At 33.7% G+C, this 18127-nt stretch overlaps 1 protein-coding gene across 1 annotated transcript in view; it reads right to left on the bottom strand.

Moving 5' to 3' along the window:
* LOC127538738 (centrosomal protein of 290 kDa-like) overlaps window positions 1-18127 on the bottom strand; it is an 80990-nt gene that overhangs the window by 14941 nt on the left and 47922 nt on the right. Inside the window, exons 17-19 of the mRNA XM_051962485.1 lie at window positions 9979-10178; window positions 7835-8048; window positions 6513-6650 (exon numbers count right to left, since the gene is read on the bottom strand). Coding sequence (XP_051818445.1) covers window positions 6513-6650; window positions 7835-8048; window positions 9979-10178 — 552 coding nt within the window. The remainder of the gene's footprint in view (window positions 1-6512; window positions 6651-7834; window positions 8049-9978; window positions 10179-18127) is intronic.

The raw sequence follows: 18127 nt of genomic DNA, 5'->3' as shown, positions 1-18127 counted from the left end.
ATATTCATCCTGCTGGTCATTTCTTAAGAACAATAATATTCCATAACATTCATATGCCACAATTTACCCAAACATTCTCCAATTGATGGGCATCCATTCATTTTCCAGTTTCTAGCCACTACAAACAAGGTTGCCACAAACATTTTGGCACATACAGGTCCATTCCCCTTCTTTAGTATTTCTTTGGGATATAAGCACAGTAGTAGCACTGCTGGATCAAAGAGTATGCACAGTTTGATAACTTTTTGGGCATAATTCCAGATTGCTCTCCAGAATGGTTGGATTCATTCACAACTCTACCAATAATGCATAAATGTCCCACTTTTCCCGCATCCCCTTCAACGTTCATCATTTTTTCCTGTCATCTTAGCCAATCTGACAGGTGTGTAGTGGTATCTCAGAGTTGTCTTAATTTGCATTCCTCTAATCAATAATGATTTGGAACACTCTTTCATATGAGTGGTAATAGTTTCAATTTCATCATCTGAAAATTCTCTGTTCATAACCTTTGACCATTTATCAATTGGAGAATGGATTGATTTCTTACAAATTAGAGTCAATTCTCTATATATATTGGAAATGAGGCCTTTATCAGAACCTTTAACTGTAAAAATGTTTTTCTAATTTGTTGCTTCCCTTCTGATTTTGTTTGCATTAGTTTTGTTTGTACAAAGGCCTTTTAATTTGATCAAAATTTTCTATTTTGTGATCAATAATGATCTCTAGTTCTTCTTTGGTCACAAATTCCTTTCTCCTCCACAAGTCTGAGAGATAAACTATCCTATGTTCTTCTAATTTTTTAATAATCTCATTCTTTATGCCTAAATCATGGACTCATTTTGATCTTATCTTGGTATAAGGTGTTAAGTGTGGGTCTATGCCTAATTTCTGCCATACTAATTTCCAGTTATCCCAGCAGTTTTTATCAAATAATGAATTCTTATCCCAAAAGTTAGGATCTTTGGGTTTGTCAAACACTAGATTGCTATAGTTGGCTATTCTGTCTTGTGAACCTAACCTATTCCACTGATCAACTAATCTATTTCTTAGCCAATATCAAATGGTTTTGGTGACTGCTGCTTTATAATATAGTTTTAGATCAGATACAGCTAGGCTACCTTCATTTGATTTTTTTTTTTATTAATTCCCTTGAGATTCTTGACCTTTTATTGTTCCATATGAATTATATCCCAAAGAAATACTAAAGAAGGGAAAGGGACCTGTCTGTGCCAAAACGTTCATGGCAGCCCTGTTTGTAATGGCTAGAAACTGGAAATTGAATGGATGCCCATCAATTGGAGAATGATTGGGTAAATTGTGGTATATGAATGTTATGGAATATTATTGTTCTGTAAGAAATGACCAGCAGGATGAATACAGAGAGGCTTGGAGAGACTTACATTAACTGATGCTAAGTGAAATGAACAGAACCAGGACATCATTATCTACTTCAACAATGACACTGTATGAGGATGTATTCTGATGGAAGTGGATTTCTTTGACAAAGAGATCTAACTCAGTTTCAATTGATCAATGATGGACAGAAGCAATTACACCCAAAGAAAGAACACTGGGAAATGAAGAAACTGTTTGCATTTTTGTTTTTCTTCCCAGGTTATTTCTACCTTCTGAATCCAATTCCCCCTGTGTAACAAGAGAACTGTTTGATTCTGCACACATATATTGTATCTAGGATATACTGTGCCATATTTAACATGCTTGCCATCTGGGGGAGAGGGTGGAGGGAGGGAGTGGAAAAATGGGAACAGGAGTGAGTGCAAGGGATAATGTAAAAAATTACCCTGGCATGGGTTATGTCAATAAAAAGTTATTATGAAATAAATAAAAAATATATAAAAAAATAAAATTAAAAAGAAAAAAGAAAATCTCTCACACTCTTCTTGATATATTTCCTCAAACATCTCATCCTAAATCTCCAATCCCTCTGGGTCTGGGTCTGCTAACAAATAGAGTGTCTTAATTATTTTGACAACAACCTGAAGTCTAGTGAGCCTATTCACTATACAAATTGGGGAACAGTTTTAAATATATGCTCCTGACTATTTTAAGGAAAAGTCCATTTACTTCTATACTCTCAAGTGTTTTTATTAGGAATGGATGTTGGATTTTATCAAATGCTTTTTCTGCATCTATTGAGTTGATCATATGGTTTTTATTAATTTGGTTATTGATATAGCAATTATGCTAATAGTTTTCCTAATATTGAACCAGCCCTGCATTCATGGTATAAATCCTACTTGGTCATAGTGTATTATCCTGGGGATGATTTTCTGTAATTTCTTTGCTAATATTTTATTTAATATTTTAGCATCAATATTCATTAGGGAGATTGATCTATAATTTTCTTTCTCTGTTTTCAGTCTACCTGGTTTAGGTATCAGTACCATGGCTGTGTCGTAAAAAGAGTTTGGTAGGACTCCTTCAATCCCTATTTTTTCAAATAGTTTATATAGCATTGGAGTTAATTGTTCTTTAAATGTTTGGTAGAATTCACATGTAAATCCATCTGGTCCTGGAGATTTTTTCTTAGGGAGTTGGTTAATAGCTTGTACTATTTCTTTTTCTGTGATGGGACTGTTTAGGATATTTACTTCTTCCTCTGTTAGGTTGGGCAAGCTATACTTTTGAAGGTATTCTTCCATTTCATTTAAGTTGTCGAATTTATTGGCATAAAGTCGGGCAAAGTAACTCCTAATTATTGCTCTAATTTCCTCTTCGTTAGTGGCGAGTTCTCCCTTTTCATTTTTAAGACTAACAATTTGATTTTCCTCTTTCCTTTTTTCAATCAGATTTACTAAGGGTTTGTCTATTTTGTTGGTTTTTTCATGGAACCAACTCTTAAGTTTTATTAATTACTTCAATAGTTTTTTTTATTTTCAATTTTATTGATCTCTCCTTTTATTTTTAGAATTTAAAGTTTAGTGTTTGACTGGGGGGTTTTAATTTGTTCCTTTTCTAGCATTTTTAGTTGCAAGCCCAATTCATTGACCTTCTCTTTCTCTATTTTATGCAAGTAGACCTCTAGAGATATGAAATTTCCCCTTATTACCGCTTTGGCTGCATCCCATACATTTTGGTATGATGTCTCATTATTATCATTTTCTTGGGTGAAGTTATTATGTCTATGATTTGCTGTTTCACCCAATCATTCTTTAGTATGAGATTATTTAGTTTCCAATTATTTTTTGGTCTACTTTCCCCTGGCTTTTTGTTGAATGTAATTTTTGTTGCATCGTGGTCTGAAAAGAATACATTTACTATTTCTGCCTTACTGCATTTGAGTTTGAGGTTTTTATGTCCTAATATATGGTCAATTTTTGTATAGGTTCCATGAACTGCTGAAAAGAAAGTGTACTCCTTTCTGTCTCCATTTTGTTTTCTCCAGAGATCTATCATATCTAACTTTTCTAGTATTCTATTTACCTCTTTGACTTCTTTCTTATTTATTTTGTGGTTTGATTTATCTAATTCTGAGAGTGCAAGGTTGAGATTTCCCACTATTATAGTTTTTCTGTCTATTTCTTCTTGCAGCTCTCTTAATTTCTCTTTTAAGAATTTAGATGCTACACCACTTGGTGCATATATATTTAATATTGATATTGCTTCATTATCCATGCTACCCTTTAGCAAGATATAATGCCCTTCCTTATCTCTTTATTTAGATCAATTTTTGCTTTTGCTTGATTTGAGATCAGGATGGCTACCCCTGCTTTTTTGACTTCACCTGAAGCATAGTAGATTTTGCTCCAATCTTTTACCGTTACTCTGCATGTATCTCCCTGCTTCAGGTGTGTTTCCTGTAAACAACATATTGTAGAATTCTGGCTTATAATCCATTCTGCTAATTTTTTCTCAGAATTATAACTTTTTATTGACAGAGCCCATGCCTGGGTAATTTTTTTACAACATTATTCCTTACACTCACTTCTGTTCTGACTTTTTCCCTTCCTCTCCACCCCCTCCCTTAGATGACAAGCAGTTTTATACATGTTAAATATGTTACAGTATATCCTAGATACAATATATGTGTGCAGAACCGAACAGTTCTTTTGTTGCACAGGAAGAATTGGATTCAGAAGGTAAAAATAACCCAGGAAGAAAAACAAAAATGCAAGCAGTTTACATATTTCCCAGTGTTTTTTCTTTGGGTGTAGCTGCTTCTGTCCATCAACTAATTTTGTTTTTCAAGGATTTGATTTCTTTATCCACTCTATCTTTAAATGAGTGAGATGACTTCTCCAGACTCTCTTGCCAAGTTTTCCTTTCCTTTTCCCATTTTACTTCTACTTCTCTTGTGAGAGTCTTTTTAATTTCTTCTATGAGAGTCTTATGTGTTGAGGACCAGATCATATGCCCCTTTGGGGATTCATCTGGAAGCAGTCTGTTTTTAGTCTGTTCAGGGTTTAAAATCTGCTCTCTATCCATATAGAAGCTATCAATAGTTAGAGTGCTCTTTAATTTTTTTGCTCATTTTGTCAAAGAAGAGTGAAAGAAAACAAACTAACAAGAAAAACAAATGGTCTGCATTTTGGGGGGAGGTGGGAGCTGGATAGTATTACCAAGCTTCCTCTACAGACTGCAGGGGGCAGCCACAAGGCACTAGCAGGGCAGCAATGGCTGTGCTGCATCTATGCTCTAAGACTCTTAAGAGCTTGCTGAGACACTGTGGGTGCGTGTGGCAAGCTCCTGAGAGACCCCAGAGTTTTGGGGGTATAGTCTTCATCCCCTGTATTTTTAGCTCCTCTGTCTACTGGCTTACTGCCAGGGCAAAGTAGCCAACACTGTGTTAAAGCTCTCTCCACAGAAATGACTCAGATCACACCCCACCCCCTTCCGGTCTGCTCAGCTGTGAGCTGCCAGCCTTACTCTGTCTGCTGTGCTGCTGCTGCCTGCCTTCAGTCTGAGCCAATCTAACTGTCCCCACCCATGAGCCAAAACAGACCTTTTCTGGTGAATTTCGAGGAGATCTTCACTTGGTAATTATTAGTGGGTTTTTTTTTTTTCAGGCAAGCACTAATTCTGAGACTTGTCATGAAATAAATTATTCTGAGAGAAAACATGGAGCTTAAGTAGATGTGTGCGTCCTCTCCACCATCTTGGCCAGAAGTCCTACTATAGAGTTTTGATACCGAACTTATAGCAGTGATCTTTTTTTTAATTTTAATTATTTTAATTATAACTTTTTATTTACAAGTTATATGCATGGGTAATTTTACAGAATTGACAATTGCCAAACCTTTTGTTCCAATTTTTCCTCTCCTTACCTCCATCCCCTCCTCCATGGCAGGTTGACCAATACATGTTAAATATGTTAAATTATAAATTAAATACAATATAAGCATACATATCCTAATAGTTATTTTGTACAGCAGTGATCTTTCATGCAAATATTTTCCTCATTCAAATTTCTTTTTATTCTTTTTCATTAATTTCACTCAAGTAAAAGTTTAATTATGTGTAACTAAAATGGTCTATTTTGCCTTTTCTGATCATCTCTGTTTCTTCTTATCCTTTTAGTTATAGGGGTGAAGAATACCCTTTTCTTTCCTGTTTTTAAAATGATATAACCTGTTACATTCAGGTTGTTTATCCACTTATTGTGCTACCTGTGATATACACTTGTTGGTCTAAAACTAATTTCTATCAAATTGCTCTATTTTTCCTATCATGTCTTGTTCAAAAAAATGCGGTCTTCTACAGCTGGTTACCATCTTGAACCATAACTACACACATAGCCTGACCCCTGTAGATAAAGGTCAGGAAATTCTTTAGTGGGCTGAAATCCATAGAAAAGCCAATCACCAGAAAAAGAATAATTTATTATTCACAAATCAAAAATATGTGCATTTATAACATCATGTGAGTGTAGATGAAGTTTTAAAGGGTATGATAGGAAGCATCTCCTTTCTTTGGAGAATTCAGACCAAAGATAAAAGGAAGTTCTATAGTTTTAGAAAGCTTAAGGTATCAGAGTGAGGTGAAGTACTGGATCTGAACTGGCATTTCTAATATCACCATCTGAAAAAAATGAGAAGGGTTACTCCCAAACTCAGATATGCAACTTTCTGCCACTTAATAATTTCCAATCTCTCTGTCATAGCAGCTATCTGCTTCTTAGAGATGGCACTCGGGAATAGGCTTCAGGTTTGTAGAACTCAGTCACTGAAAGGCTTCTGAAGGCAATTTTTAAAAAGTATTTTTATATAGAGCTAGGATAAGAGTATTTTGTGAGCTCTAGGTGAAATATGAAAATTATCTCTTTCCATTTTTCAATAGCTTGACCATCCTCTCACACTTTATGTCCTATACAATTTAACTTATCACATAAATACCTAACACAGAAAATAAAATTTTCTACCATAAAAAATGTGCAGTCAATTGAATATATTGTACTCCATTCACTGGGTTAACTCACCTATATAATGAAATAAACTTGTCTTTCAGGAGAATTCTTAGTTTTAAAATAAATGTCCTTAGTTACTGGTACTTACCTGAAGATCTCTAGTGTGGTGATCAACAATCTCTTGAACATTAAGATTTTCCTTTTTCTTGGATGTAGAAAGAATGATGTGTTTTTCAGCAGCAGCTGTCATCTCTGTTCGGAGCTCGAAAAGGGCTCGACTAAGGGCCTAAAGATATTCAAATCCATAAAAAGCATTTCAGAAAAATAAGGATTTGATATGAAAAGTTTCCAAATAAAACATATACATATTGAGATTGCTTTGACAGCTAAAAGAGGATGTACTGGAGTGGGGAGAAACCTGTGACAGAAAGAGCAGCCAGAAGGCTACTGCAGTGGTCTAGGTGTGAGGTGATGGGGACTTTAGCCCAGGATGGTGGAGGAGAGAAGGACATGTATACTAGAGATGCTACAAAAGCAGGATTTTTTGGGGGGAATTGAATATAGTGGTTGAGAGAATTGAGAATGGCATCCAAGTTAAGAGCCTGGGTGACTGAAAGTATAAGAGGAGAGTTAGGAAGAGAAAGGGTTTGGGAGAGAGAAAATGAGTTCTGTTTTGAAAATATCTATATTTAACATATCTACATAATATCCACTTCAAGATCTCTAATAGGAGCTTGGAATGAGAGAATGGAGGTAAGAGAGGGATTAGAAAGGATAATAGTCCATGAGAACTGATGAGATCACCAAAAGTATAGAGAGAGAAAAGAAGAGGATCTAGAATAAAGTCTTGGAGAATCCCCATCCATTGAACAAGTATGACCTGGGTGAAGATGCAACAAAACAGATTTAAGAGGAGTAATTACACAGGGAGGATAAGGACAAAGAAAGTGGAGTGCTAAGAAAGCCTGGTGAAAGGAAGATATCCAGAAAGGGGAATGAATTCTCAAAGGCTACAGCCCTCTTTGCCCAGGATCTTCAAGTCATCAAGGGAAGCTGCACAGTGGTTTTAGAATATTTCTATCTTTTCTTAGTTTACTGAGTACATTTAAAGTACTTACAGTGGGCAAAACAGGTTTTTCATAGGGTTAAATGTAATTTAGTAAAGACCATATTTTCCAGAATTTAGCAATTAACAGGAAATCGACAATCTCTTTTTAACTGAAATGAAATGCTAAAATATATAATGCAAATTTTTTTTTGGGGGGTTGGGGGGGAGGGCTGAGGCAATTGGGATTAAGTGACTTGCCCAGAGTCACACAGCTAAGACATGTTAAGTTAGGTCACATTTGAACTCAGGTCCTCCTGACTTCAGAGCTGGTTGTTTATCCACTGTGCCACATAGTCTCTTTTAAATCACAGCAACATACCACATACTCTCTTGCATTAATAACTGTGCTATTGAATACTTACTTTTTGCTGTTTTTCTTTCAAGGCTAATTGGCTCTTGAGCCGCTCTACTAAATTTTTCATGGTGGCTGTTGGAGCTCTTGTGTTGGCTTCTTTCTGAACCTGTACTTCAGATTTAAAGTGCTGCAACTCTCTCTCTGTCTGCGACATAGAATATTTTAAGTCTTCTATCTCAGCTTGCAGTTTTTTCACAATCTCTGCATGATTTTCTTCAAGGCTACAACAAGCCAACAAAAATGCATTTAAATTACCTTGATTTTGCTAGGCTGAATGTTTTCTGGGATATGTGCTACTTAAGTGGACAAAAAAGTCTCTTTCAAAATGTCACAAATGCAAAAAGAGACACGTAGAAGTATGAGCTTTCAAAAGTAAAAAAGAACAATATTCTGTGCCAGGAAATGCTTCTTCAACAAGGACTGCTAAGTGAAGGGGCTCTGCTTCTCCAAATCGATGTACTCACTCTGCAAAGTTTTGAGACTATGCAATTCTATTACTCAAATCACAGTCTATGATAAATAGGGACCATATTAGTCATCAATGTTGTCATGAGCTTCAACAATTAAATTCAGTTGAATGCCAACTTTGCTCCCCTGACAAAATATTAACTTTTACCACATTATGATAGCATTTATTAATTACAATGAGAAACAATTATTATTGTTATTGCCAAATAATAGATATTACTAAAGTTTTAAGTCTCCAAAGACTCTATTACCAAATTTTATAACTGGCTATTGCAACTGAATATAAGTAATATATCTGGCAATAGAAGCAGTATATCTAGGTGGTTGGGAATAATGCTACGTTTTGGTTCCTCACTGTATAAATGAAAAGATGATAATTAATCTTTTGAATTTGTCTAATTCTAGTATGCACAAGTAACCCTACCTAAAGCAAGAGTATACAAAGACAATTATTTAGACAATTATGCAAATTCTTAAAACCTGATTTATGGGGGGGATAGTTGTGGAGGGAGAGGGAAATAACTTTAATCTGATTTATTTTGATTATGTACACAACAAATTCAGTGAACAAATATCAAAAGTCAAATATGTCACAACATACACCATATCTAAATGTATTTGTTACTAATGTAAATGTGAAGGTTGGTAGAATTTGAATGAGGTATTTTAAATGGAAATTAGGAGGATCTTAAAATATAAAACATTTATTTTACCTACCAGACTTAAATAATGCATAAGAATTAATCCAAATACTTTACTCTTTTCCATATACTTGCTATATTTTACACAATTAAAATACATCGAAAGTGGCCATATTCAGATACATCTGATATAATTAAAATACTATCTAGCTCTTTTTTTATTATAGCTTTTTATTTACAAGATATACATGGGTACTATCTAGCTCTTAAAAATAACTTTTTTATGCTGAAAGATCACATATATAGAACTATCATTAATGAATATTAAGGTCAATTGCTGTTGGGGAGAAAAATTTTCCTTAAAATCACAGTTTGATAATCAAAGTAGAATAAATTATCTCAATTATAATCTTGAAGAATGGATTAATTTAATATCAATTTATTTTGAAGAACTATACATTTCTTTGGGGTTAGATATTTTTAAAATCCATATTCTTAAAGTAACTCATCAAAATCTCTATCATACTGTTTTGAAAGCACAATATTCCATTAGCAATATTGATAGCAAAAATAACAATAGTCTCTTAAAAGTATATATCTTTTAGTTTTTAAGGTGCTTTCATATACACAATCTCACAATAAGCTTCTGAAGTAGGTAGGGCAAGTATATTTACCAATCTCTACCTTCTGGTTACATGGAGCTGTCCAAAGTCAGATGGCTTTCAAGTACAACATAAACAGAATTAGCCTATCTGTAGGTAGGATAAATTGCATATAATATTAGATTTTATCTATATGGGCTTTACTGATTTTTAAAATCTTTTCTTTTTAAAAAAAAATCCTTTATTTTAATAGATGATTCTCTGTGAGAGGGGAAGGGGATAAATATGTATGACAGAAAACAAGGATCATCAATAAAAATCTAGTTTTCAGAAAGATTGGCTGCTTAGTATTAGGCCAAGGCAGGACTTGACCTTAGTTCTCCTAATACTTGTCATGATGCACATTCCAACAGTAATCACAACTGGTTTATCACATTTACCGGGTTCTGGTACTTTCAAATTCTTTGACTTTGGTTAAAGTAATTTGTTTTTGTTTGTCTATTTCATGTGTCATTTTCTTCATTTTAATCAAAAGTGAAGAAATACAATTATCCTGTTCTGCAAGAGTTTGTTCCATTTCTGCCAGACGCGTAAAATGCTTGCTGGTATCAACTGGTACAGAAGATTGTTTCATTAACTCCTATAAAATATGGATAGTGAAAGTCATTTTCATGTTTAACACAAAACTACAATAACCACATTTTAATTTTATTTCCCAAATTATTCAAACACAATAATATGAATTTTTATCATGCATTATCAAATTACCAATCTCTACCTTCTGGTTACATGGAGCTGTCCAAAGTCAGATGGCTTTCAAGTACAACATAAACAGAATTAGCCTATGTGTAGGTAGGATGAATTGCATATAATATTAGATTTTATCTATATGGGCTTTACTGATTTTAAAAATCTTTTCTTTTTTAAAAAAAATTCTTTGTTTGACAAAGCTTCACTATGCATTGGTATGAACAGGGTTACTCAATACTAAATTCTCATCAAAAGAGGAGAATGCTACATTTTAGTTTTAAGATGAACATTCCATATTATGTTTATGAAAGGATTGACCACATTCCCAATCAGTTGTTAACCATCAGATTGGCCATAGACTCTTTCTTCCTCTTAAGTATACTTTGAGAGCATTCAACTATACCCTAAGGTTTTTTTCTCAGTTTCCAGGTACAGACATATAACTAATTTGTCCTCAATATAAAAAAAATGCATATATTAGAAATGAGAAATTGGACATCATAAAGTTCCACTGTTTTCTAATATTAATGCTGAATGAGAAAAATTTAGAGAAAATTGTGAATACCTTCATAATAGGCCAAAATAAGAAAAACCTGGTGAACATTTTTTTAAATAACTTTTTATTGATAGAACTCATGCCAGGGTAATTTTTTACAGCATTATCCCTTGCATTCATTTCTGTTCTGATTTTTCCCCTCCCTCCCTTCACCCCCTCCCCCAGATGGCAAGCAATCCTTTACATGTTGAATAGGTTACAGTATATCCTGGATACAATATATGTGTGCAGAACTGAACAGTTTTCTTGTTGCACAGGGAGAATTGAATTCAGAAGGTGTAAATAATCCGGGAGGAAAAACAAAAATGCAAGCAGTTTATATTCATCTCCCAGTGTTCTTTCTTTGAGTGTAGCTGCTTCTGCCCATCTTTGATCAATTGAAACTGAATTAGCTCTCTTTATCGAAGAGATCCACTTCCATCAGAATACATCCTCAAACAGTATCATTGTTGAGGTATATAATGATCTCCTGGTTCTGCTCATTTCACTTAGCATCAGTTCACGTAAGTCTCGCCAGTCCTCTCTGTATTCATCCTGCTGGTCATTCCTTACAGTACAATAATATTCTATAACGTTCATATACCACAATTTACTCAACCATTCTCCAATTGATGGGCATCCATTCATTTTCCAGCTTCTAGCTACTACAAAGAGGGCTGCCACAAACATTTTGGCACATACAGGTCCCTTTCCCTTCTTTAGTATCTCTTTGGGGTATAAACCCAGTAGAGACACTGCTGGATCAAAGGGTATGCACAGTTTGATAACTTTTTGAGCATAGTTCCAAATTGCTCTCCAGAATGGCTGGATGTGAAACCTGGTGAACATTGTATATACAACAATGTTTGATACATGCACTGTCCCATCATGAGTTCAAAACACTTAGGTTGAAGCAAACTTCATGCTTCCCAACAGAGCGAATATGGAATGGAATGTATTTAGACATTGGCAATTTATTTATAGCTGACTAAATGGTACTTATTTGTTATAAGGGTCTTTATTATTGATGAGTGGGAGAAGCAAGGCGAGTTACTTGGAGGTCAGTAGATGGATGTCACAAGGATGGACAAGGAATAGCATGAAAACAAAAGATGTAGAATTAAATTTTAAACTTAATACTAATCCTTAATTTTAAAGGAAGGCCAATATGAGAAAGCTAATAACAGTTCTGTGTCATTTATCAAAGCACAGATGAAGACACTGTTTTAAGTTAGCAATACCACTTGATACTTATGTGAAGATCCAGCTACTAAATTATTTTCCTAATTTCAGGGTCAATTAAAGCTAGTTTCTCATGATATTTGTATGTTTTTTTTGTTATCGGATAATTAGAACTATACAGGCTAATTTATTTTTTTTTCATTATAAATACCAAAAATTTGAAGCTATATTCAGTACACTAGTTATGGTTAGAAATTAAAGAAAATAATACAGATAATTGTGCTGAATTTTAAAGAATAAGAGCTCTTATTGATAGCTCTTATTGATAAGTAGTCAAAGCTATAAACAGTTATCAGAAGAAGAAATATAAACTTATCAATAGTCATTAAGAAAAAATGTTCTAAATCACTAAAAAGAGAAATGCAAATTAAAATAACCCTGAGGCAATCACCTTACACATGTCCACTTGGCTAAGATATCAAAAAAGAAAAATGACAAAAGCTGGAGGGGCTGTGGGAAAACAGATACTTTCTTGTACTCTTGGTGGAAATTTGAACTAGTCCAGCCAATTGACAAAATAATTTGGAACCATGCTCCCCCAAAGTATTAAACACTTCATACCTTTTGATTCAGCGGTATCACTACTGGAATCTCTAAAGACCTCAAAAAGATTTTTTAAAAAGAAGAATAAAGATCTCATTTAAACAAAAATATTTATACCAGCTCTTTTCATGGTGGCAAAGAATTGGAAACTGAGGAAATGCACATTAATTAAGGAATAGCTGAACATATTATAGATCATAAATAAGCTGGAATACTATTGCAATGCAAGAAACAGTATAAATGGATAATTTTAGAAAATTGTGGAAGAGTTGTATGAACTGATGCAAAATGAAGTGAGCAAAATAAAGAATTGTAAAGATGAAAAAATTTGAAAGAAGCATTTAACTGATCAAAGGACTCATGATTCATGATGAAACATGTTAATCCTCCTGTAGATAGAGAAATGAAGACTTAAGAGCACAGATCAGAGCATACATGTTTGTATATATGCATACAATATATATCCATACACATGTTATATTAATGTGATGATATATAAATAGAAAAAAGTAAACATTTAAGAGAAAACAGGAAAGATATATGCAAAGAAAGATACAATTTCTTCAATGTACATTTGTCTTTTCACTGTACAGAAAAGAGTTATGGAAGAGGGGAAAGCTTACATAATCAACATGCCCTTGCCTATAGATTTTCAGTAAGTTGTTTACTTATAGTTTAAATTTTAAAAATCATATTTCAAATGCCAATAATTTCAAGGTCTTTTTCATACTTGTGAAAGAAAAATAAGAGATAAATTATGTTTTTATTTTATAAAGTAAAAAAATTAAATGTTTCAAAATTAAAGTTTACTATACTCTGAAATGTTTCTAATGTACTATAAAGTTATTTTAAAATAATAATGATGTTAATATCAATAATAGTAATAATAATGATGATAAGCATACTATATAGAAGGCATTGTACCGAGGGTTTTTTTTAATATTTTATTTTATTTTATTTAATAATAACTTTATATTGACAGAATCCATGCCAGGGTAATTTTTTTATAACATTATCCCTTGCACTTGTTTCTCTTCCAATTTTTCCCCTTCCTCCCTCCACCTCCTCCCCTAGATGGCAAGCAGTCCTATATATGTTAGATATGTTGCATATATCCTAGATACAATACATATTTGCAGAACCGAACAGTTCTCTTGTTGCACAGGGAGAATTGGATTCAGAAGGTAAAAATAACCCGGGAAGAAAAACAAAAATGCAAATAGTTCACATTCGTTTCTCAGTGTTCTTTCTTTGGGTGTAGCTGCTTTTGTCCATCATTTATCAATTGAAACTCAGTTAGGTCTCTTTGTCAAAGAAATCCACTTCCATCAGAATACATCCTCATACAATATCATTGTCGAAGTGTATAATGATCTCCTGGTTCTGCTCATTTCACTTAGCATCAGTTCATGTAAGTCTCCCCAATCCTCTCTGTATTCATCCTGCTGGTCATTTCTTACAGAACAATAATATTCCATAACATTCATATACCACAATTTACCCAGCCATTCTCCAATTGATGGGCATCCATTCAATTTCCAGTTTCTAGCCACTACAAACAGGGCTGCCACAAACATTTTGGCACATACAGATCCTTTTCCCTTCTTTAGTATTTCTTTGGGATATAAGCCCAATAGAAACACTACTGGATCAAAGGGTATGTACAATTTGATAACTTTTTGGGCATAATTCCAGATTGCTCTCCAGAATGGTTGGATTCGTTCACAACTCCACCAACAATGCATTAGTGTCCCAGTTTTCCCGCATCCCCTCCAACATTCATCATTATTTTTTCCTGTTATCTTAGCCAATCTGACAGGTGTGTAGTGGTATCTCAGAGTTGTCTTAATTTGCATTTCTCTGATCAATAATGATTTGGAACACTCTTTCATATGAGTGGTAATAGTTTCAATTTCATCATCTGAAAATTGTCTGTTCATATCCTTTAACCATTTATCAATTGGAGAATGGCTTGATTTCTTATAGATTAGAGTCAGTTCTCTATATATTTTGGAAATGAGGCCTTTATCAGAACCTTTTAACTGTGAAGATGTTTTCCCAGTTTGTTGCTTCCCTTCTAATTTTGTTTGCATTAGTTTTGTTTGTACAAAGGCTTTTTAATTTGATATAATCAAAATTTTCTATTTTGTGATCAGTAATGGTCTCTAGTTCATCTTTGGTCACAAATTTCTTTCTCCTCCACAAGTCTGAGAGATAAACTATCCTATGTTCCTCTAATTTATTTATAATTTTGTTCTTTATGCCTAGGTCATGGACTCATTTTGATCTTATCTTGGTATATGGTGTTAAGTGTGGGTCCTTGCCTAATTTCTGCCATACTAATTTCCAGTTATCCCAGCAGTTTTTATCAAATAATGAATTCTTATCCCAAAAGTTAGGATCTTTGGGTTTGTCAAACACTAGATTGCTATAGTTGACTATTCTGTCTTGTGAACCTATCATTTTCCACCGATCAACTAATTTATTTCTTAGCCAATACCAAATGGTTTTGGTGACTGCTGCTTTATAATATAGTTTTAGATCAGGTACAGCTAGGCCACCTTCATTTGATTTTTTTTTTCATTAATTCCCTTGAGATTCTTGACTTTTTATTGTTTCATATGAATTTTGTTATTTTTTCTAGATCATTAAAATATTTTCTTGGAAGTCTGATTGGTATAGCACTAAATAAATAGATTAGTTTAGGGAGTATTGTCATCTTCATTATATTCGCTTGGCCTATCCAAGAGCACTTAATATTTTTCCAATTATTTAAGTCTGACTTTATTTGTGTGGAAACTTTTTTGTAATTTTGCTCATATAATTCCTGACTTTCCTTTGGTATATAGATTCCCAAATATTTTATGCAATCAACAGTTATTTTGAATGGAATTTCTCTTTATATCACTTGCTATTGGATTTTGTTGGTGATGTATAAAAATGCTGAGGATTTATGGGGATTTATTTTGTATCCTGCTATTTTGCTAAAATTATGAATTATTTCTAATAGCTTTTTAGTCGAATCTCTGGGGTTCTCTAGGTATACCATCCTATCATCTGCAAAGAGTGATAGTTTGGTTTCCTCATTGCCTACTCTAATTCCTTTAATCTCTTTCTCGACTCTTATTGCAGAGGCTAGTGTTTCTAATACAATACTGAATAATAATGGTGATAGTGGGCAACCTTGCTTCACTCCAGATCTTACTGGGAAAGGTTCCAGTTTTTCCCCATTGCATATGATGCTTACTGAAGGTTTTAAATATATGCTCCTGACTATTTTAAGGAAAAGTCCATTTATTCCTATGCTCTCAAGTGTTTTTATTAGGAATGGCTGTTGGATTTTATCAAATGCTTTTTCTGCATCTATTGAGATGGTCATATGGTTTTTGTTTGTTTGGTTATTGATATAGTCAATTATGCTAATAGTTTTCCTAATATTGAACCAGCCCTGCATTCCTGGTATAAATCCTACTTGGTCATAGTGTATTATCCTGGAGATGATTTTCTGTAATCTTTTTGCTAATATTTTATTTAAGATTTTAGCATCAATATTCATTAGGGAGATTGGTCTATAATTTTCTTTCTCTGTTTTCAGCCTACCTGGTTTAGGTATCAGTACCATGTCTGTGTCATAAAAGGAGTTTGGTAGGACTCCTTCAATCCCTATTTTTTTCAAATAGTTTATTTAGCATTGGAGTTAATTGTTCTTTAAATGTTTGATAGAATTCATATATAAATCCATCTGGTCCTAGAGATTTTTTCTTAGGGAGTTGATTGATAGTTTGTTCTATTTCTTTTTCTGAGATGGGACTGTTTAGGATATTTACTTCTTCCTCTGTTAGTTTGCGCAAGTTATATTTTTGGAGGTATTCTTCTGTTTTGTTTAAGTTGTTGAATTTATTGGCATAAAGTTGGGCAAAGTAACTCCTAATTATTGCTCTAATTTCCTCTTCATTAGTGGTGAGTTCTCCCTTTTCATTTTTAAGACTAACAATTTGATTTTCCTCTTTCCTTTTTTCAATAAGATTTACTAAGGGTTTGTCTATTTTGTTGGTTTTTTCATAGAACCAACTCTTAGTTTTATTAATTCAATAGTTTTTTTACTTTCAATTTTATTGCTCTCTCCTTTTATTTTTATAATTTCAAGTTTAGTGTTTGACTGGGGTTTTTTAATTTGTTCCTTTTCTAGCATTTTTAGTTGCAAACCCAATTCATTGACCTTCTCTTTCTCTATTTTATACAAATAGGCCTCTAGAGGTATGAAATTTCCCCTTATTACAAATATCCCATACATTTTGGTATGATGTCTCATTATTATCGTTTTCTTGGGTGAAGTTATTAATTATGTCTATGATTTGCTGTTTCACCCAATCATTCTTTAATATGAGATTATTTAGTTTCCAAGTATTTTTTGGTCTACTTTCCCCTGGCTTTTTGTTGAATGTAATTTTCATTGCATTGTGGTCTGAAAAGGATGCATTTACTATTTCTGCCTTACTGCATTTGAGTTTGAGGTTTTTATGTCCTAATATATGGTCAATTTTTGTATAGGTTCCATGAACTGCTGAAAAGAAAGTGTACTCCTTTCTGTCTCCATTACATTTTCTCCAGAGATCTATCATATCTAATTTTTCTAGTATTCTATTTACCTCTTTGACTTCTTTCTTATTTATTTTGTGGTTTGATTTATCTAATTCTGAGAGTGCAAGGTTGAGATCTCTCACTATTATAGTTTTTCTGTCTATTTCTTCTTGCAGCTCTCTTAATTTCACTTTTAAGAATTTAGATGCTACACCACTTGGTGCATATATGTTTAATATTGATATTGCTTCATTATCCATGCTACCCTTTAGCAAGATATAGTGCCCTTCCTTATCTCTTTTAATTAGATCAATTTTTGCTTTAGCTTGATTTGAGATTAGGATGGCTACCCCTGCTTTTTTGACTTCACCTGAAGCATAGTAGATTTTGCTCCAACCTTTTACCTTTAACCTGTATGTATCTCCCTGCTTCAGGTGTGTTTCCTGTAAACAACATATTGTAGGATTCTGGCTTTTAATCCATTCTGCTAACCGCTTCCTCTTTATGGGGGAGTTTACCCCGTTCACATTTATGGTTAAAATGACCAATTCTGTATTACTTGCCATCTTGTTAACCCCAGTTTATGCTTTTCTCCCTTCTTTCCCCCTTACCCCTCTTCCCAGTATTAAGCTTGTGAGCACCACTTGCTTCTCACAGCCCTCCCTTTTTAGTATCCCTCCCCCCGCCTTAGATTTCCTCCCCCTATCTTACCCCTTTCCCTCCCAGTTTCTGTATTCCCTTCTGCTTAGCTTATTCCTTCCCTTTTCATTTTTCCCTTCTCACTTTTCAATGAGGTGGGAGAAGTTTCACCATAAATTGAATATGTCTAAAATTTTTCTCTTAAAGCCAATTCTGAAAGCAATAAGATACCCACTATATTCATCCCCCTCGATTCTTTCTCTCAGATATAATAGGTCTCCTTTGCCTCTTCATGAGAT

This window comes from Antechinus flavipes, chromosome 5 (assembly GCF_016432865.1).
Source record: "Antechinus flavipes isolate AdamAnt ecotype Samford, QLD, Australia chromosome 5, AdamAnt_v2, whole genome shotgun sequence".
NCBI classification, from domain to species: Eukaryota; Metazoa; Chordata; class Mammalia; order Dasyuromorphia; family Dasyuridae; genus Antechinus; species Antechinus flavipes.
The sequence above is the reverse complement of the archived record's forward strand: the minus strand, read 5'-3'. Positions and strand labels throughout refer to the sequence as shown.